Source organism: Podarcis erhardii (genome assembly GCF_964252035.2).
Source record: "Podarcis erhardii genome assembly, chromosome: 7".
NCBI lineage: Eukaryota > Metazoa > Chordata > Lepidosauria > Squamata > Lacertidae > Podarcis > Podarcis erhardii.
Genome location: NC_138511.1, coordinates 31,034,973 through 31,056,686, shown reverse-complemented (window position 1 = coordinate 31,056,686; position 21,714 = coordinate 31,034,973). Strand labels below are relative to the sequence as shown.

At 43.3% G+C, this 21,714-nt stretch overlaps 2 protein-coding genes across 8 annotated transcripts in view; one reads left to right on the top strand and one right to left on the bottom strand.

Moving 5' to 3' along the window:
- The window catches only part of ANKRD27 (ankyrin repeat domain 27), a 55,884-nt gene extending 43,563 nt beyond the window's left edge, over positions 1 to 12,321 (bottom strand). The window contains exons 1-4 of one of the 7 annotated variants that reach the window (XM_081870176.1): positions 11,846 to 12,321; positions 1,944 to 2,078; positions 917 to 1,027; positions 350 to 506 (exon numbers count right to left, since the gene is read on the bottom strand). In XM_081870176.1, coding sequence (XP_081726302.1) covers positions 350 to 506; positions 917 to 1,027; positions 1,944 to 2,045 — 370 coding nt within the window. In that variant the 5' untranslated portion in view covers positions 2,046 to 2,078; positions 11,846 to 12,321. Of the gene's footprint in view, positions 1 to 349; positions 507 to 916; positions 1,028 to 1,943; positions 2,079 to 4,321; positions 5,133 to 6,191; positions 6,355 to 9,278; positions 9,456 to 11,366; positions 11,585 to 11,706; positions 11,797 to 11,845 lie in introns of those variants that run through there. The other 6 variants (XM_081870178.1, XM_081870179.1, XM_081870177.1 and 3 more) reach the window with 6 other exon arrangements.
- Positions 12,322 to 12,338: 17 nt separating this feature from the next.
- On the top strand, positions 12,339 to 20,729 carry RGS9BP (regulator of G protein signaling 9 binding protein). The gene is made up of 2 exons (XM_081870316.1): positions 12,339 to 16,593; positions 16,635 to 20,729. The coding sequence occupies exon 1, from the start codon at positions 12,409 to 12,411 to the stop codon at positions 13,120 to 13,122; it is 714 nt and encodes a 237-aa protein (XP_081726442.1). The 5' UTR covers positions 12,339 to 12,408; the 3' UTR covers positions 13,123 to 16,593; positions 16,635 to 20,729.
- Positions 20,730 to 21,714: the final 985 nt, after the last annotated feature.

The window sequence follows — 21,714 nt, the reverse complement described above, 5'->3', positions numbered from 1 at the left end:
GAAAGAAGTGTTATTGCCCAAGGCTGGCCCTACCATTAGGCAGAGTAGGGTAGATACATCAGGCAGCAGAGGGTGGAGTGGCAGTGATAGCCACCTAGCCTGTTCCCTCTTGGGTACCTGCCATGTACCTCCTAATATAGTCTGCTGCCCCCTCCAGTGTGGTGGAAGGCATTGCATTGTCACCAGTGTTGAAAAAAGTTTCAATTGCCAGTCCAATCCAATTATGTACATGGAATGGAGCAGCAGAAGGGAAAATGGGACTCTCCTGCCATCTGCCTCAGGCAGCAAAATACCTAGAGTTGGCTTTGTTGAAGTCCAAGGGCTGGCTGAGAAGAGCACTACTACTCACCTTCACTCTCATTTTTTTCTAGCGCATGAGCGATACAAAGGATGCTGAAGCTCTCTTCTCTCTCATTGTAGAAAGTTTCCTCAAAAAGAACAGGCACTGAGCAACGAGGGCTGAAGCCAGCCCCAAGGATGATCAAGCTTCCTTGTATGAAGACTTCCTAAAGGGACAGGAGGAAGGGAAAGGCAAATGAAAAAAGATCAATATCAACGTGAGGAGTACGCAAGCGGAACAATTATTTAGGAATAGTGATTAGTCATGCAGATTTTGAGAAAGATAAGGCGGCTTCTCCAAAGCAAGACAGGTGCAATCCAAAAGTTAAAACACACTACTCCGCTTTTGAAATGGTATTACAGAATTGATTTTTAAATGTTTGATGGAAGGGCAAGATTGTCCATCAGTTTTAGAGTAAGAAGCCTTCGCTGTTTGAGCTCTTAAAGCATTACTGTTGTATTTCTTTAGAATTCATTTATTACACTGAACTTCATGAGGATGCAGAGTGGGCTGATGCCTCCACCACTCTCAGTGCAAGACTGCACTAGATCCCTGTCCTTAAAATACTTTTTGTACCTTTCCATTCACAGTTTGAAAGTTTTCTTCCACAGACTTCAGAACGTAGGAGTCAAACTGGCAAGCTGAGATGCTGCTGCTTGAAAGACTTCCTTTGCATGGAACTAGCACCTAAAGAAGTAGTAAACATGGAGTCAGGTGCATGCACGCACACACACAAAACCGATAAATCCTTAAAGTATTAACATTTTGCCAGACCACACTATTTTAAGATGCCAAGTTTTGAAATTGGGCAGTAATGTAGTACAGATCAAGAAACCATTACTCACCGGGAGGTGATCTTCAATCACCACAAATGAGGACAGACCATGAGCTGGTGCAATGGGCTGGGGGAAGGAATACTATATTGTGGGAGGCCACGAGAGCCACCACTTCATATCTCAAACCCTTAATACTTTGACGCAATGTTTTGTATCCCACCAAGTCCTACTCAGAGTAGACCTACTAAACTTGACAAACCTAAGTTAATCATGTTCATGAACTTCGATGGGTCCACTCTGTCCAGGAGTAGCATTGGACACCACCCAGTATTTCCTCCAAGGGCAGCCAGAGAAGAATAGATTGCACCAAGCAAGTATCATTGTAAACCATCTAAAAAATTGTTGATTTAAAAATTCTGGATTCTCCATGTAGAGTCATGAAAACATATTCTTATAACAGGGCTAACTCTTGTGGCGACCATTTAAAAGCACCTCACTGAGTGGTCTCTCTAAAACTATGCACAGCTCCTCCACTTTTTCTTTTTAAACATTTTAATATTTTTTTACACAAAACTTATCTTTAGAAGAATTGGCATCAAGTAACACCCTCCTCCCATTCCCAAAGATGCCTCCACTTTTTTAATGCTTTTGTCATATGTGCAACATGTGATGGTGCAAAAAGCAAGGAAACTTAATAGTATACCACAGCAAAGGTGTAGTTTGCCCATTTTTCCACATCTGTTAAATAGACCCCCTGAACCCAAAGTCCGAACTCATTCCCTGCCAAGCTGTAGGACCCATTTTCTGAAGACATAAAATTTACTTACAATTCCGTGGAATTCTGCAACTTTCCTGCAGAGATCAGGACGTCGTTTCTGCATAGCTAGATAAAAAGGGTTCTTCAAGAGGTCTTCATCATACACAGCCATATGGACCCCCCAAGTATCCAATTTAGAGACTTTCTAGAAAGCAGAGAGAGAGAGAGAGAGAGAGAGAGAGAGAGAGAGATCTCCATGGTCAAAACCCAATTGCTACCATTAGTAACCAGAAGACAGACACTTCCCATCATTCTTCCCACAGACATAGGCTGCAATCCTATAAGCACTTACATCAAAGAAAGCCCTATTGAACTCAATGGCACTTGTTTACATAGGATTGCACCACAATACCCCTCTCAACCATTTGCATAATTATGTACCACTATTTCCGTGCACACAATTATATAGAAGAGTATGAAAAAGTCAAATTCTAGGGGGACTGGAGAAAAAGGTACATTTAGGTCCAACTCTAGTATTAGGCAGAGTGAGGAGGCAACTGTTTCAGGCAGCAAATGTTGGGAGGCAGGGAACAGTATGCAACCTGTATGTGCCAAGGAATCTGACCTGTGCCCCCTCCAAGCTAAGTGTTGCTGCCTTCAGGGGCAGTGGAGGCAGCTGCCCCATCACCAGTGTTGAAGAAAGTCAACCAACAGTTTGGTAGGTTTCTGCATATGGACAGGAACGGGTGCCACCCCATCCTTTTCCCACCTCAAGCAGCAAAATGTCCTGGGTGTTTTCCAGACTATGTGACAGGAGACCAGGGGTGTTTGTTTCTATGCCTTGGAATAGGTGTCACCATCCCAACTCAGTCCCTTGTAACACCAGACACCAGGGATCCACCAATCATTCACTTTCCTCTTCTAAAAGGTCTTCTCAGTAGAGACTGTTATCCCCAGTTGGATTTTAAATTGCGCATATATATATATATATATATATATATATATATGCAATTGTCATTTTGTTTTTATATATGCAGTTGTTTTACTACTTTTTACTGAATTGGAAATGATTCCTGAATAAAATCATTAGTATTCTTATTTATTAATTATTCACTGGCCCCTGATGGATCAGAAACAGTTTAGACCAATTACTTTCCTGTATTGCACCATAAAGGAAACACTAAGCTCTGCTTCAATATATAGCTGAAGGTTATGAAGTACGAAAAGGAAAGCAAGAACACCACCATACCAGAGGACTGACTACAGCCTTTGTCTATGCTTCCATTGTATACTCAAGTTTTAATTTCTCTTCTTGCCAGGGACAGTTAAAACCATGCTCAAGGCAGTTTACAACATGAAAAAATACATACCGTATTGGCCTGAATATATGCCTCACTTTTCCCCAAAATTCTGACCATACAAAGTTAAAGTGTGGCTTATACAATATTCGCAACCTTATGGTATGCAGCCTGGCAAACAGTGCCAGGAGCACAGCAAAGCGGCGCCTGCCCCGTGCATAGTCCCCTGTCCCTGCCAATGTGGTGTAGTGGTTAAGAGCGGTAGACTCGTAATCTGGTGAACCGGGTTCGTGTCTCCGCTCCTCCACATGCAGCTGCTGGGTGACCTTGGGCCAGTCACACTTCTTTGAAGTCTCTCAGCCCCACTCACCTCACAGAGTGTTTGTTGTGGGGGAGGAAGGGAAAAGGCTTATATTCAGGTATTTTTCCTTTTTTTCTCCCCCCCCCCTCCAATTTTAAAGGTGCAGCTTATATGGAAAGCAAAACAAAACAATAAATAAAACCTTTAAAAGTACACAACCAAATTGAACAATTGCCACATATATAATAATAAAGATACAAAATAAATATACAAAAAATTAAAATCAGTAACAGCAACAACAACTACTCCTAACAATACCCCAGCCCAATAGTTTGTTGGCCCTCAGCTGTTGTAGCAGGCATCTGTCATGGCCCCACCCTCCTAGACCAGGTGGGAAAAGGCCTACAAGGCAAGGAGCAGGTCTTCCAGGACTCACAACCAAGCCTTCAGTCTCAAGTCATGTACAATCCTTTCCAACCAATCTTGCCCACTTCAGAATCCATCCTAGAATCTTAAGTTTCCTATTCCCTCCATTTAAAAAACAAAACACCGGTAGGGTTTATTCATGCAATTTTGCTTCCTTGGGTGAAAATGTAGTTTGCCAAATCCCACCACCACCACCACCACACAAAAATGTTGTAAGTGAACAGGAACCACAGGTTTTTTCCCCCATCATAAGGGCCTCTAAGCAGTTGTATGGCATGTTTTAGAGGGAAGAGAAACCACCTACAACCAGGCTTAAAGATTTCTCAGCTGAGGCCCTCTCTCTGCCCCAGGGGTGGGGAACTGGATCCAATTGACAGGCCCACTCTCCATGGACGACTTGGACAAGTGGGAGTGCCTGCCTACCTGTCAATCATCTGACATCAGGTGATCCAACTCTGAACCCAAGGATCAGGAGTGCACTCCAAGCATGCCCCACAATGCTCCCTTTGCAGTCCAATCTTTAATTCAAGCCTCTCTTCCTTTCCAGTTGTAATCTGGTCCTTTTTTAATTTGGCACCTTTTTCTTGTTGCTGCACACTCAGAAAGTGCCCGCAACAGGAATGGCACAATCAGAAGAGCACTTATTATTACTAAAGCTATTACCCATCATTCACCAGCAGGTCCCAGGCCAGGTTACAACCATTTAGAATTCAGAATGGTTTAAATAGATTACAGCTACATAATAGGGTGGACCTTAAAACACACATCTCAGATGCGAAAGGTGAGGGCAAAGAGGCACATACCGTATTTTTTGCTCCATAAGACGCACTTTTTTCTTCCTAAAAAGTAGGGGGAATTGTCTGTGCATCTTATGGAGCAAATGTGTGGTCCCTGGAGCCAAATTGCCCAGGGGCAAAAAGCAGATCATGCTCTTTTTTTTGAAAGAGGGAAGTGGGTGTTGAAACAAAGCCACTGATCATTTGCTGATTGGGGAGAGAGATAAGGGATGCTAGAGATAATGGAGGCTGCCTGGGAGGGAGGAGGAAAAGACAGCAAACTTGCAAAGGGGGGGAAACAGGAAGACTAAAGCAACAAGGAGAGAAATTAGAAGAAAAGGAGGGGCAAAAAACTGCTCCAGCTAAGGAAAAGACACTACACTAAGGCAAACAAGAGGGAAGGGAGTGTTGAAAGGAAACAGCTGATCGGTGGGATCGGAAGAGATAAGGGATGCTAGTGGTAGCTGCCTGGGAAGGGGGGGGAGGTAAAAGCCCATGGATCCTCAGGATTTTTACACTGGGTCACCCCAAATTCACCATCAGATCACATAGCATGTCCATGGCTACAGCCTGCACCCAAAAAATCACGCACCCACTGTTTCCTGCAATGGCGCAAAAATGTGGTTACAAAGCACACATCCACATGGATCCTCAGGATTTTTGCATTGCGTCACCCCAAATTCACCATCAGATCACATGTCTGTGGCCACAGCATGAACCACAAAAATCATACATCCACTGTTTCATTCAGAATATTTTTTTCTTGTTTTCCTCCTCTAAAAACAAGGTGCGTCTTATGGTCAGCTGCGTCTTATGGAGCGAAATACGGTACTTAAAAGGAAGTTCTTTATTCTTCCTTCACAATTTGGCCCTAAGGGCTGATATGTCCTGTGCCTGACAGTATTTCATCAGGTGATGGACAGGTGGGCATGGCATGGTCCAAACTATGCTGTGGGCTAAATGGGGAGACCAGGCAGGCCTAACTAGGATTCCCCACTGCTACTCTACCCAGTGCATGAGGCTATGCTCTGGGACACAGCTGGAGCCTCTTGATAAAGCCTATTGATTAGGACAGGCCCATTTCAAGAAAATTTGGAGTTCAGAATCTCTGTATAGTCTTGAATAGATCAAGCAAAGATGCCCAGTTTGCAGCTACCAAGAGAAACCTGAAGGATGCCACTAACTAGTAAACACAACATAACTTTGTAAGCCAAGCGGTATCAACATCATTCTAAGGGCAAAAGCGATTGGTGCTTTATAATCGTGAACGCTGCTGCTTAGTTATAAGTGTAGCATCTATAGCTCATGGCCAAATGCAGATGGGATCATAACGCAAATAGACAGTGATATAAAGTAATTTTGATATTGACAGATGGTAGCTCTGATGGGCCAGAAGTAGTAGTTCCAAGTGATGGCAAGACAGCAGGCAATTCCCAGCATATGGGATTACACGCTGCAAGTGACAAGTCTAAACTGCTTAGTAGCAACAGAACAGATACAAGCCAAGCCACAATAACAGTTGCTCCCAGAACCAGCTGGCAGACTCCATCTTTTCTCCAACACTTCATTCTTCCTTAGTTTACTTATGCTGAGGGGAGTTGATGGACATACCCATGGTCAGCCTCCTGGTGACCCAGCAACCAATCAGAGCTAGTTAAAACAATTCAAAACTTGACAGTTAAAACTGTTAGATAGGGGTTGATGACCTGCAGAGACAGGGACCAGTTCTGATGGGGATTTGGGGTTATCTTGGCATGGCAAACTACTATGATTCCTGAAGAGTAAAACTCCTAGAAGGGGTTATGAGAGTGTTCCCCCTGGGGTAATAATACTAATAGTCATTCTAGATGGAAATAGTCTATCTTGAGAAAAGGTTCAGAGAAGAATGCTGAATAATGCATAATATGGAAAAACAGGGGAATATGTCACATGCAACCCTAGGCCCCCTATCTGTCCTGGATTCACATTGCATTACGTCTTTTCTCAGAGTGGCTCAGGAAAACAGAGGGTTATCCCCTTTTTACAGTCAACACCACTCTCCAAAGTAGGCTAGGCAGAGGGATTGCAATTAGCACAAGTTCATAGAAGAAAATTTGAACTAGAGCCAAAGCCATGTTAGACGTTTAGAAGAAAACCACATGACACAGCCATCAGAAAAGCATGTGGAGGAATCACTTGATTAATGCTCTTGCATATAAAAAGGCTCCCTCCTTATATAAGGAAGCACTAGCCTAGCCCTCTCCTCCTAGAACATTAACATGGAAGATTATTTATCCCCGAACCTATATTCTTATACCCCAGGAAGGATTATCACTAGATTTTTTTTTTAACATGTGTTACTGGATGTGGTCATGTGCTGATACCACACAATATTACCCTGCTTGGCAAACAAACATTTCACAGCATGTTTAGCAGGTCACATTTGTTGGATGGTTCTCGCATAAATGCCACAAGCCCACCTCTAAACAGGTTTAGCAATGCAAGACAATCAAGCATGTTTTCAGGAAATATTTCAAGGTCACTTGTGTGGATGAGTCATCTTCTGACATTGTTAAGTTTATGGGGTGGTTAAAGCAGGGTCTGTTTTTGCATCTGTTAAGCAGAGCATTTTCACAATGACTAAGGCAGTTAAACTAAACTTCAATGGATCCATTCTTTTACAGCTACAGCATCAAATGACTGGGGGAAAAGGAAAGCAAAACCTCATTTAAAGCAAACAAATGATCTCAAGTACATCCCACAACCATGTCAGACCCCAGGATATCCTGCAAAGCTTGAGGCAGAAGCCTAGTAGTTCTGTCTATGAAAAACATACCCACTTAATATTCTTGTATATCCCAACACATAACCAAGTTAATTTAAAAACTGTACTATTTGATAAGACTACTCTCTTACATCAGAGATGGGAAGCCTCAGGCCCAGGAGCCAAATGCAGCCTTCTAGGGCCCCTTTATCCAGCCATGGGCCTCGCCCCAGGCCACACACCCTGGTTTTTAGGCAACACCCCTCACTAGCTCTACTTTGCATTCCCCCTTGAGTGTTTTTGCTGGCAGAACTATGTCCCTGTTTTTTGATAATGCTTCTAGCTTGTGTGAATGAAGGACAGAGAGGGGTGTGTATGTGTAAAATTTAGCCTCTTGTACAAAGATAAAATTCACATTTGTTGCTCTGGCCACATTTGCCTATGGCCAATCCCACAAAAGGCATGTGGCCCCCACAAGTGAATGTGACACTTGAGCTGAAAAGTTCCCTGCCTAAGCTGTACATGGCTTTACAGCTTCTGGCCTACTACTCTTAATGACCAGCTGATAGGAGCCAATTGCTATGAGATAGTCAATCATCCCTCCATTGTGTCTGAAGAGATAGCCAAAGATTCAAGGTGGTGACTCCACACACATCAGTTAATGGAAGGGGCTGAGCAATAGTTTGGGCATAAATGAGGCAGAGCAGTCAGAATTAGCTAAATGCTAGAAGTATATCTGGGGTCTGGCCTGTTCTCTGGGGATTTGATATAGTGTAATAGATCTACTTCATGGGGTGTCTGCTCTTTCTCTGCATTCCTGTTTTACTTGTTTATTTGTAGATTGAGCAAAGAAATACAGTTAAGCGCTCCAATCCAGAGAAAGCTAAACTCAGAGAAAGCTACCCCATAACTGCATTGCTCGGGGAAGTGAAGAGTCCATGCCACAAAGGCTGGGTATGAACTCCCATCTTCTCTGAATCCAATGCATGCCCACCGCTTATTTGGGAAGTCATGTACACACAATGTTGGCTCCAATCTATATCTATCTATCTATCCTGTTGCATCCTGTGAAATTGAGAAAAAGAAGACCTAGCTGTATTTTAAGATGCCAATGTGTCTACATTCAGTATTTTGGCTTCAGACCAAGAAGTTTATCTCCAATGCTCACTCCCACCTTTTGAAAATCATCAAGTTCTAATTGTACTCACTTTTATTTGGCCCACTGGTGGTAACCTTATCATCTATGAAGTCAGACAGATCCCCTCAGGAAATCCTCTATATTATTATATCATGATCATCATCATTTGACTAGCAGGAAGTGCCCGGTGCTGCCTGGGTATTTTTAGAAACCTTTTTAAAAATGGATAGATAATGCAATTTGTGAGTTTGGACCTGTGACACCAAAAATCAGGTGCTGCCAATCCAAACTCATGTTTTGGTCCACCATCTTGATTCAAAATGGTGCCTGGCATCTAAACATCAATGAAGATGCTGTCCTCACCTTGGGAAGGAACCCTTGTGCCAAGCTTAGCAATGATATCTCAAGAGGCGTCTGAATATATAGAGAAGAAACAGAAGACAAGACAAACCACTTTCCAAAATATATAGCGAATTGATTGATTGATTCATTTACCGCTTTAGTGGTTTACAAATATAAAACCAGTTTAAAAAGGATGGCCATGCATAATTAAAATATGCAATAAAACAATGTCATAAAACATCAAAACATTCATAATTAAAATGCAAAACAAACAAGGCCTTTAAAACAACCTATATATACCTTTGTATATACATGTACCTATATACACAAACAATTAAGCATGGCTTCCTCCCCATTCCCCAAGCTAGTTAGGAAACTCACAGCATCAGGAAAGTGCCTGCTGCTCTCAGTGCAGTAAATGAGGACCACCTGTAGGGCCACTAAAGAGATCTGTAACACCACAGATCTATACAGCTAATATCTGATTAAGTTCATGCTGCCACTTAACTTACAAAACATGCATGCAATAATGCAATTTGATAATTGAGCCACAGAGTTCAGAGTGCAGAGCTTGTGGTATTTCAAAACAGACTATTCAAAACAGACTAATTACAACAAGAAGCTGTAGTGTGGATGGAATGCTCTGGTCAGGGCTCCAGCCACATTGCCATCTTCCAGAATACTCTGCTTGCTTGCTCGCTCACTCTCTCCCTCACTCACTCACACACCCTGTTCAGCATTATGTGGTCAGTGAGGACACAATCTTCACTGGGCTGGGGGTCTGGGGGCGTGCCCTTATCCCCCACCCCACCCCCAAAATAAGTTGGCTCAAAACACTGGTGAAGTTGCTGCTTTGGCAAACTTCAAAAGCAGTGTTCGTGTAAGCTGTTTCCGAAAAAGTCAGTTGACAAGATGTGGTGCCGATTTAAACGCCCAGCCACATGACTTATCAACGTTCTACTTAGAAATGTTCCATGCATAAGTTTTGGTAACTCAAAACTGATGCTTCCTATGTTGTTTTGTTAACTGCATACAAGGAGCGCACTTGCTTCCAAGCAGCCACTGCTTTCTAACACACAAGCTTTTAGCATAATGCCTGCCCCTATCTTGGAAACAAAACTAGTGAATCTAAGCAAAACAGCAAGTGGAACTCAACCTCCATGTAGATAAAAACCCTCAACTGATATAAAGGTAGGATACCAAACCCCAACATTTAACTCAATAAGGGTGTGTGTGAATGCTAGTAAATGAAGAACTGGGCTTCTGCTAGGATGTGAACTATACTATTATTCACACACAAGTCATTGTGTCCCCCACCCCAGCCCCAGAATTCGTCAAAACTCTTAATAAAAATGCTTTATTACACTTGTTTCTTTGTATTATGCAAGGCATCTTGAAAATTACAAATAAAAGTTTCACTTTGAGAACATGGCCTACATATCACTTAAGTCATCGTGTTCTCACCCATGTTTACTCAGCAGCAGGTGCCTGTAGTGGGATTTATTCCTAAAGGAGTGTGTGTAGAATTGCAGGCATGCAACCCAACATAAATGCATGTTTGTTCAGAGTCAGGCCCCCACCAAGTTTAGCAGGGGGCTTACTCTGAGCAGATACTATGCATTGCCTCCTTAAAAATCCTATACTTATTGGAAATAAGATAAAACTGAATTTAGTGGACCTTGCATCAAAGCAGACAAGAGTAGGATTCTAGTCTCTTGAACACTAGTCTATGGGATGGCAAAGCCAGTCACAATGCAATTCTATACATGCCTATACGGCAGGAAGCTCCACTGGACTTACTCCAAGGTAAATTGATATAGGGTTACTGTCTTAATTGCTTAATTTCTGTGTTTGCCTGCTAGAAGGATACTATGGCATGGTGGGTATTTTAGAATATGTGCTTTTAGCTACTTTACATAAAAGTTACCATCAATATCCTGTTTTCCATCAAAAAAAAGTTTACCCATGTATTTATTTATGTGAATTTAAAGCATTTATGAACTGCTTAATATTTCAAAAATGCCCAAGGGATTCAAACATGTCCTTCCACAGAGGAGTTAGACCACAACTTCCTGTGTGGACAGAAAGTACATTGCAAGAACTCCTCTTTTCAGAATCCTATGCATACGGTACTTGGGGGCAAGCCCCATAGGGCTCAGTGGCATTTGCTTCAAAGTAAAACATGCAGGATTGCACCGCTGCTCATTCCCGATGAAGTCTCCAGTTATAATCCCCGTGGTTGACTCGGCTTAATATCTATTACCAGCAAGGGACGTTATGTAGCCAGAAACTCATTTCAAACACATCTTCAGCTGCCTATTTCTTCTCCAGTCAAGGATATTTCAGGCCACACACCAAACACTTTCCAGGGACTGCCTCAAGAGAAGCGATAAGCCCCTAACGCTTCTTCCCCTCTGAACTTTTCTGCATCACCCTGCAACTTCACTCCCTTTGCAAAGCAGCACTTACTGAAAGGACACGTCCGAGAACCCGAACGCCCGAAAGGCAGGAAGCGGAAAGGAAGCAGCTCACGACACACGCGACATTGGGCTGCAGGGCCCCCCAGTTCCCTTCCAGCCACCTGACTCCAAGAAGCGCTGAGGACCAAACCCCGCAGGAGAGGCCTGGAGGGAATCCGCGGGCCGGGACGCCTCTCGGCCGGCGCTCAAGCGCTTCAAGCTCTGGCCCCGCGGACTTCCTGGCTCACTTGCCTCCTGGAGCCACCGAGTGCGACCAGGGCTCCTCGGCGGCCGCCCTCGCTCGCCGCCTTCCTGCGCCCCCGGCCCCCTGCAGCCGCCCAGAGCCTTGCCTCTTCCTCGCCAAGCCACCGAGGCGGGCACTTCCCAGCAGGCCAGCCAATCCGCCGGGCCGTTTCCACAGCCGCTTCGACTACGTCTGCTCAGTAAGCAGCCCGAGAAGGTGGAGCTTGGGGGGGGGGGGAGGCTCACCGAAAAGCAGCAGCAGGAGCAGGCGGAAAAGCAGATGCGGCGTTCGGCGGAGAGAAGAGGAAGAAGAGCAGGAGCCCGGCGGCGGTGGTGGTGGTGGCGGCGGCGGAGGCGACTCTGAAAAGGCGGGCTGGGGGCCCCTGTGATTGGCTCCAGAAGCCCCAGCTGTGCGCTATTTAAGGCCGGCAGCCCGGCGCCTGCTCGGGAGCCCGAGCGCGCTTAAAGGGAGCCGGAACGGAGCTCAGTCTCACGAGGAAGGCACAAGACAGCGAGGGCGGCCAGCTAGCTCTCCTGACACCTGTCTTTCAGCTCCTGCGGTGGCGTTTCCTAAGGATGCTGGAGAACAGCCAGTCCAGGGCGAGGTTCTTTCTCGCTCGCCCAAGATCCAGGCGTTGCGCTGACTCCAGCAGGCGGTGAGCGGCGCGGGCTGTGGGCGATCGGGGGACTCTGCCATGTGCGCGGGGTCCGGAGACGGAGCCACCGGGGCTGAGCGGGGGGAGGAGGAGCAGCAGCGCGTAGGGCCGTGAGAAGCAGCGGCAGCCCGGCTGCCCCGGCCGGCGCGCGCCATGGCGAAGGATGAGTGCAAGGCGCTGCTGGACGCGCTGAGCAAAGTGACGGCCTGCTACCGGCACATGGTGCTGACCATCGGCGGCACCTCGGACTCGCAGAACCTGCGCGAGGAGCTCAAGAAGACCCGGCAGAAAGCCCAGGAACTGGCGGTGGCCAACCGCAACAAGCTCACGGCCGCCTTGCGGGACAAGACGGTGAGCAAAGAGGACAGGGCGGAATTCGAGCGGCTTTGGGTCCTCTTCTCCACCTGCTTGGAGATCCTGGAGACCGACATGCGGCGCGCCCTGGAGCTGGGCCAGGAGTTCCCCCTCAACGTACCCAAAAAGCCGCTCATCCAGACGGGGATGAGCGGCGGCACCTCCGGGGTGGCTGCCCGGGCCATGAGCGTCCAGAACATGAAATACGAGGCGGACAACAACATCGACGTGGTGGATTTGAAGGACCTGGAGAACGAGATCAACCAAGTGGGGGAGATGATGTACGAGATGGAGATGAAAGTCAGCGTCCCGCAATGGACGGTGGAGGCCAAGCAGGACCCCGGGGCGGAGCTCAAGTCCACCATCAGCGTGGGCGCCTCCTCCATCGGCATGATCGAGGTGGAGGAGAGCAAGGCCTTTTGCGATATCAGCAAAGTGCTGGCCGGCATCATCTTCACGGCTGTCCTCCTCATCGCCATCATCCTGGCCGTGTGTGTGGCAAAGCTCTCCTAAGGTGGGGGATGCCAGGTTCAGGGGAAGAGTTTGGCTTTTCTTGATGAGGGAGAAAAAGGAGAGGCGTTTGTTCCCCCAGATTATGGTTTTCCAAGCGAAAGGGTGGAGGGAGGAGGCGAGTATGGGATGGGATCCCTGTGCCGGAATAAGGGGCAGGGGATGTGTTCTGTTCAAGTCCTAAGCCTGAGGATTTGTGCGATATTCTAGCTTTAAAGAACAGTCCATCTAAGGTATGTGGGTATTACAACTCCCAGCCATAGTAGGGATTTGTTCGCTATTTATAGATGATTATTCTCAGTAAGCAGAAAAAAGTATTGTTTGTGAGTAGGTTCTACTGTTGGTCCATGTTTACAAACTGATTACAAATTGCACATGATTTGGAGATGGGAATTAATTCAGTGGCAAAATGGAGACACCTATAAATTTACATATAATTTCCTACAAACATAAATGATGTTGTGGTCCTGAGTTGAAGATTTTTCTGTCTCTAAAAGAAGTGTGCTTTTAGCCCTGGGTGCTAAGCTTGATAGTATTTTTTATTTTTTATTTTTTTGGTGGGAGGGGGAGTTTAGAACCAAATGGTTTAAGAGATCTGAACTTCTTTTGTTTTATCGGAACTAATTGCACTTTGGCACAGCATACACTGTGAAAGGCAATCCAAATCTGCAGAAGAAAGATTAAGCACCATTTACAGAGACCTTAAGAAGCTCTGTGTTCAATTCACTGTTGCATAACATATTCTACCACTTATAGTTTGCTGTGGGGTAGAACCAGTTCAGCTTCTTTGTTCACTGTCAGTCAAGTTTAAATGCCCGTTCAGACCAAATCTTCCAGAAAGGATGCTGCATTATACCCCCCTTATACAGTGTGCACACATGCTGCATTATATATAATGCATATATCACATACCCACAGTAGGATTTACTCCCTAGTAGGTGTATTCATTGCCTTGAAATCATGTATGGATACACATACCTGAGCTGGGAGCAAGTGCCAGTGAATTCAGGATTTAATTCTGAGTAAATAAGATCGCACTGCACAACTCCCCTGGTTTGTGCATGGAAGCTGAACAGTGGTGTTTCTAAAAAACAGTGAAGCTAGAGTGCAGCGAGATCCCAAGTATGTTTACTCAGAAGTAAACTCTACTGAGTTAAATAGGACTTGCTCTCTGGTATATGTGTTTAGAATCGAAGCTTTAAATGCAGGCTCTGGCTATAATCCTGAGCATACTTATAAAGAAGATTCCATTTATTTCAGTTGGACTTTCATATAATGTGTTTCAGATTTGGGGTGTCAATGTGGCCTAAAAACAAGCCACTATCACTGATTTTTTAATGCTGTAACAGGACGTTAAAACCTATGAATCTGCCTTGTGCCAAGTCAGACCATTAGTTCATCTAACACAGCATTATGTTTCTTCACTCACTGGCAGTGGCTCTCCAGGGCTTCAGACAGGGGTCTTTCCCAGGCTTACCTGGAGATTCCAGAGAACCCTTTCCTGTGCTTGAGCTCCACTCTGATTCTATGGTGCAAAGAAGAGGCATGATCTCACGTTGACAGTCTGAAGTTTACACATGTACATCTCCTATTACTGTTAATGAGATTTACATATGTACCTGCCAGAGCCAAGAAGATTAGAATCAATCTTATAATCCTGACATACCCAAGACCTGGCACAAATGTGACTTGGATGGCAGCATCTGAGCACAGGGCTGTTGGAGCTAGACCGTGGAGCTAGATAAACATTATGTAAAAGAGAGCATTGCTCCTCTTTTAAGCTGTCTGTGGAACAGTATCTTTAAAGGGGATGCAAGAGGCATTCCTGTGCAGACAAAGGCCCTATCTAAAATGGCTTTTAAAGCAGAGTTTCATTTCAGTCACAGCGGATTGTCAAGAACAGTATACTCAACATGCAGTTCCACTCATTCAAACTACAAGGGTGTTACTGAACATTTCTAACCTCTTTAGCAGCAATTAGCAGTTCCAGGCAACAAAGTTAAGCAACTGAAAGTGTGGTCCCATCCCTGTCTACTTAGCAGTAAGTGAGACTTACTTCTGAATAAACGTGCTTAGGACTGTATTGCTCATGTACACAAAACATGCTTCTCTACTTGCCCCTTGAATTAACTGAGTTAATTGAAGTGGTGAGAAGATTTACAGGTCAAGCTTCAACCTCTTCAAACTTTTAAGTGCACAAGTCGGTGAAAACCTTAATCTGAACCCTTGGGTCTAACAAAGCCATGAGTTACAATTGTCCAGTGTCAGATTTCCTAGCAATGGTGATATGTGTTTTGGACTGGCATTGTGATAGTGATATACTTTGCATGATAGGATGCCCTAAGTTCCTTTACACGAGTTCCTTAAGAGCTACTTCCACTTTCTCTATACCCCTAATGGTGAACCTTTTCCAGCCCAAAGTTCACATTCCCTTCTGTGCAACTTTCTGGGGAGGATGTGTGGCCTCAGGAGAGTTCCAGTGGCTGAATAGAGAGAACTGGGGGCACATTCGGGCCCCAGACCTGAAGTTCACCCCTGCTCTAGACAGGACTGATCTACATGGTCTAACACTATGGGCTAGCTCATTACATTTAAATTAATTGGCTAACTCAAGAGCATCCACCCACCCAGCAACTGCTACAAGGCTAACAAGAATATATTGTGTGATTACTAAGAAGCAGGCAGCAGAATCTTATACCCTGACCCTAAGTCACTTGGGCTAAGAGCATGAGTCTCCTATTGACAAATCTGTTAAGTTTTATTAATAGAGCTATCCTGAATGTAATACTTGGAATTAGGTCCCATTAATTTCAAAGGAACTTCCATATGGCATGTTTAGGATTAGTATGCTTGTCTCATTAATGTCCTTGCAAACTGGATACGTGCAACCCAGTTCTCTGTATATTTACATGGAAGGTTATGTTGGACTCAGTGGATGTCGGCAAACCTAAAAACACTTGAAAGCTAGTCAACATTGGGATAAGTGGGACCTACATGCAATAGGATCAGGCTGCACAGCTGCAATGCTTTTTCTACTTACTTGGAAGTAAAGTCCCATTGAACATAGCTGGACTTTAACTTCTGAGAGAACATGCATAGGAGGCAGGGCTGCCAGTGAAAATCTATAGGTTCTGCCTTCAAATGCATATACTTAGGTATGTACCTGGCAAATCTATTAAGACTAATGATTTACTGACCATTCTTGAACTCTTTCTATATGAGTCCTACGTCATACCCACATTAGTTTCCTTAGAATTTTAAGTTTACACTTATTTACTTGTAAGCCAAAACTTAAAATTCTCTGCATACAGGTAGACCATATTTCAAGTCAAATATGCTCAAGGTAGACTTCTGTCCTACAGGGATTTTATGGGAAAGAATGCCCCGTAAGTATGCACAGAATGAGAGCCTAACTCCGTAACTTGCTTCTCTTTAGGAATGAACCATTAATCTTCCTAAATATAAGTTATCTGAGTAAACTGGCTCAGGCTACCCATTAACAGCAGTCTTGTTAGTAAAATTTGTGCTGCATGTTTGCAGGCAGCACTGGACAACAAGTCTTGGTTCTGCAGAGGTTGCAACCAGGCAAGACTTCAAAGCATGTTAACACATAAATAAATCCTCCTGTGTTCAATAAGCAAGACAGCAGCCTTAATTACTCAAGGTATCAAAAGTGTTTTGATATTTGATTGTAAATATGTGTTTAGTCCAAAATGGAATTGAGAGGTGGGATTTGGATTTTATGTATTTGATGTCAAAACTGTGTACTCATATTGGTGCTAAAGTACCTATCTCTGCATATGTAGATAGACTCAAACTGCTGCTATTGATCCTGTGTTCTGACCACTGTTTCACTTCAAACATTGTTCATGAGAGGTAGTGATGGCTGTCTTCACTGCTACAAGGGCTAGACCTTTTTCTTCAGTGTGATTCACAAACCTTGCACTTAAAGCTGGTCTGCAAATGGCATTATTAAACTTGAGAGTGGGGGAACTGCATAGTTGGATTGCAGCTAGCAGTATTTTAATCAGAAACAGATTCTATATTCTTTGCACATTTAGAACTCCAAGGGTTGCATTTGTTCTGGAACAAACAGGAAATCTGGATTAATAACTTTTTTTAGTTCCAACTTGGGTGTAGTCATTTCTCTACTCATCTTTGTAAAAGTTTCAGGTTTGAGATGTAAATCTATTATGCTGACATACAAGATTTGTTTTCCAAATGATCTAAGACACAGGATTGCCACTATCTAATTACCTAATGGGTCCACCATTAATCTCACATGTACGCCCAGTGTAATCACATGCGCAATGTGACCTAGGCACAGCTGCCTGTCGCCTGGTTTACTAAGCTGACCAGATGCAAAGGGGGTCAAGACTCTCATACCTTTAAATAGTGATATGGAAGAAGACATTTTGACAGGTTTAGCCTGCTAGGCAGAAATCAATGGAATGAAATATAACAGCTAAAATTCTATGGAAATGTGAAAGATATGGGACACTGGAAGAACTTTATGACAGTAAGAGCTGTTTGACAGTGGAATGGACTCCCTTGGAAGATGGCAGTCTCTCCTTCCTAAGAGGTTATTAAGCAGAGGCTGGATGGTCATCTGTCATGGATGCTTTAGTTGAGATTCCTGCATTGCATGGGGTTGAACTAGATGAGCATTGGGGTACCTTCTACAGTGCAATTCTATTATTCTGTGTCCTCTGCACTGGTCTCCCTATGGGCAATGAGAGCAGAAGGTAGCAATCATTCCAGCTTGTTTTGTGGGAATAAATTACTGTTGAATTATTAGAAGTTGCACTTCAGGCCACCCCAGTCAAAACTTGGTTTCACCAAATTCATGGACATTTGTCACTGACAAAAATAAAAGCCCAGCACATCTCTAAACCTCCAGAAGTTTTTTAAAGCCTAAGGGGCCTATCCTGATTGATAAACTGCTTTAGAGGGCATAAGAGAGTTTGAAAATGTTATCCATGTTTTAGAGACCATTTGTAACTTAAAAGGTGAAGTGAGAAAAACCAGAAAGCTAAGTAGTAAGGACTTTTCATAATTTCCCTTTTTGTGGTAGAATTAATATATGTCCATTCACATATTTAAACTTTGTTTTGCATGAGCGTGCCTAGCTGTCCTGGAAATATTACATATTGCAGCAAATACAAATTAGTTTCCACATTAAGTACTTCACATTAAGCAACATAATTAAGCAAAGAATTGCTAAGTAGTATAACTCCAGTAAATTTACATTATGGGTCTTTATATTCAAGTTGCTATAAAGCGGGGATAGGGAGCCTGTGGCCCTCCAAGCCTCTGTCTAGCCCTTGTGACTTTCCCAACAGCACACCCCTTGCCCTTCAGCAGCCCTGCTTCACATCATCTTTCGGCTTTTGCTTGGCCCAGAACAGGCAATTAAACGGCCATGTTTGTGAGCACTTAAAAAAGGATGCTGTGATTACTGAGACCCAGCATGGCTTTCTCAAAAACAAGTCACGCCAGACGAACCTCATTTCTTTTTTGGTGTTTCAGGGGAATGCTGTGGACATAGTATATTTTGATTTCAGTAAGATTTTCCCCATGATATCATGGAGAAGTTAGTAATGGTTCCTCGTCTTCCTGAAAAAAGGACAAGTTGGTGCCACAGGATTCTGTCCTGGGCCTGTTGTTGTTCACCATCTTTATAAATGACTTGGCTTGGATGAAGGAATTGAAGGTGTGCTCATTAATTTGCAGATGACACCAAACTGGAAGGGATAGCTAATGCTACAGAAGACAGAATTGGAATTAAAACTGACCTTAACAGATTAGAGAACTGGGCCCAAACAAACAAAAAGAATTTCAATAGGGACAAATGTAATGTTATACACTTAGGCAAGAAGAACCAACTGCACAAATATAAGATGGGGGACATCTGGCTTGCCAGTAGTATATGCAAAAAGGATCTAGGGGTCTCAGTAGACCACAAGCTTAACATGAGTCAACCATCTGATGCAGCAGTAAAAAAAGCTAATGCTATTCTAGGCTACGTCAACAGAAGTTTAATGTCTAAATCAAGGGAAGTAATAGCACCACTATTCTGTCTTGGTCAGATCACACCTGGAGTACTGTCTCCAGTTCTCCACCATTTAAGAAGGATAATGACAAGCTGGAATGAGTGCAGCAGAGGACAACCAAGATGATAAAGGGTCTGGAAACCAAGGTTGGGGGAGTTGGGTATGTTTAGCATGGAAAATGATATGAAGGCCATCTTCAAATATCTAAAGGGCTGTCACATGGAAGAAGGAACAAGCTTGTTTTCTCCTCCAGAGGATAGGACCAGAACCAATAGATTCATGTTACAAGAAAAAAGATTCCAATTGAACATTAGGAATAACTTTCTGATGGTAAAAGCTCTTTAACAGTGGAATGGACTCCCTCAGATGGTGCACTCTCCTTCATTGGAGGTTTCTTAGCACAAATTGGATGGCCATCAGTCATGGGTACTTTAGTTGAGATTCCTTAATTCAGGCTTCCTCAACCTTGGCCCTCCAGATGTTTTGAGACTACAATTCCCAGCATCCCTGACCACTGGTCCTACTATCTAGGGATCACGGGAGTTGTAGGCCAAAAACATCTGGAGAGCCAAGGTTGAGGAAGCCTGCCTTAATTGCAGGTGGCTGGACTAGATGACCCTCAGAGTCCCTTTCAACTCTACAATTCTACGATTTATATCTTAGTGCTTGAGCCACTAGATTGTGATGTACCGAATATATTTTACACACAAGATCACATTCGCTCGGGTTGCACATAACGGTAATCTGAACAATTTCTTGGCACAAATGTACAAGCATTTAGACTCCTAGAGGAGAGATTGCTGCCACTTTGCTCTTGGTCTAGTCTTCTGCAGCTGTGAGCTAAGCCATGGTTTAACCTAGTAAGTCATCTGACCCTGGGCTCATAGTTTGTCCCCTCCAGGCAAATCATAAGCTGTAAGCCAAACAAAACTCGGTTACAGCTCATGGTTTCTTGGGAATGAAACAAGCCACAAGCCTTGGTTCATACAACATGCTCCAGGACTGAAGAAGCAAAGGAGCCACAATCTCCATTTGGACCAACCCATGGTTTGGCTTAGGTGTTATGTATAAACTCAATCACAAATTTAAAGCAGAAGCTTGGCTTTTGTGTATGTACACACACACACTTCTAAAGGCCTGGTTATTTTCTTATGTTTACAGCCTTAGTAATTTTTAAGAATGTATATATTCACTGGAAAAGGCAGAGGGGGTCTCTCTTTTTTTGTAAAATAAGATTTTTTAAAAATCAAACTTTGTCGTATTTTACAGAGTATGACAAAGTAATGTATTACGACCATGATGATAGCCCAGTAATTATAAATACAGAGTGTGCAATATAAAAGGAAATAAGCACTTTTGATTTATAACATCCAGGTTTTACTTCAAAATGTTTTGTCAGGTTCATATTACAGAATTGTTTTAGTATGAATATGGAAGTGTTAAAATATTATAATGAGCTGGCATCATTCCATCTGAGCAAAAGTGTTGCTTTTGTGCTCAGGATAAAGCCTGTTGCTATTATTTATTTAAAATAAAGCCTGTTCTGTCAACTTGCCAGCCTGTTTGTGACAGTCATTTTTTCAAAAAAAGACAGATGCCCAAGCATAAGCTTATCAATCAAACTGAGTTACCCATACTGAATTGCCTACACACTCCAAATAACCTATTTCATTATTATACTGTGAAACACCACCACTGCATTAGAGAGTTGTTGTAAACTTCCATAGTTATTTTACTGAGTGGAATCTCGCCTTCAAAGAATTTATTATTGTCCACATATATGCGTGCAAGGCTGAAGCGCAAAACACTGTTTAAATATTATCAAATCAGCTGCTTCCATCTCATGACAAGCACAAACTTTTTCATCTTTATATATAATATAATGCAATGGGAATTTGCTTACAGATGACTTTGTGAATTCCATTTTATAGCAGTGGCACCTAAGCTAATTCTCAGAAATATAACCACATTCACTTGGAAGTTCTATTTTTTTAAAGTGTCACTACCTTTAAAGTAAATAAACTTAGATGGTGGGTGTGTCAGCTTTTGAATTACTCCAGCACACTGACTCTTAGAACACTGGTATCCTACATTCACCCTAAGATTCACAGCAACCAAGAATTTTGGAGATCTATAGAGAGGACAGAAAGAGAAAAATTCAATTACAATTTATGGTGATGTGCTGAAGCCAAGGGGTCTGCATCTGGAAAAAATCAAGCACTGAATGCTGATCTATGCTTGTTGAACTAAAGAACCTTAAAGGTTTCATCTGTTTTCTGCGGGTTAAAAATGACCAAACCAAAATCAGTTGGAAAGATCCGGTAATGAAAAAAGAAATATTAAATTAAAATTCAAAACAACAGAACCCGGAAGGCCATGTGTCACAGGATTGTTTCTATATATAAACAAAATCCAAGAGGTATTAAAGCTCCTAGCCTTCCGGCTAAAAATTAAGAGTGCGGAATAATAATTTGAATATAAATAAATGTTTGTGAAGCTCCTCATCAACATATTTACCCTTCACAGATTTTCATTATGTAAA

Coding starts and splice junctions, on each gene's coding strand:
- RGS9BP (XM_081870316.1), top strand. CDS start 12,409: ATGGCGAAGGATGAGTGCAAGGCGCTGCTGGACGCGCTGAGCAAAGTG.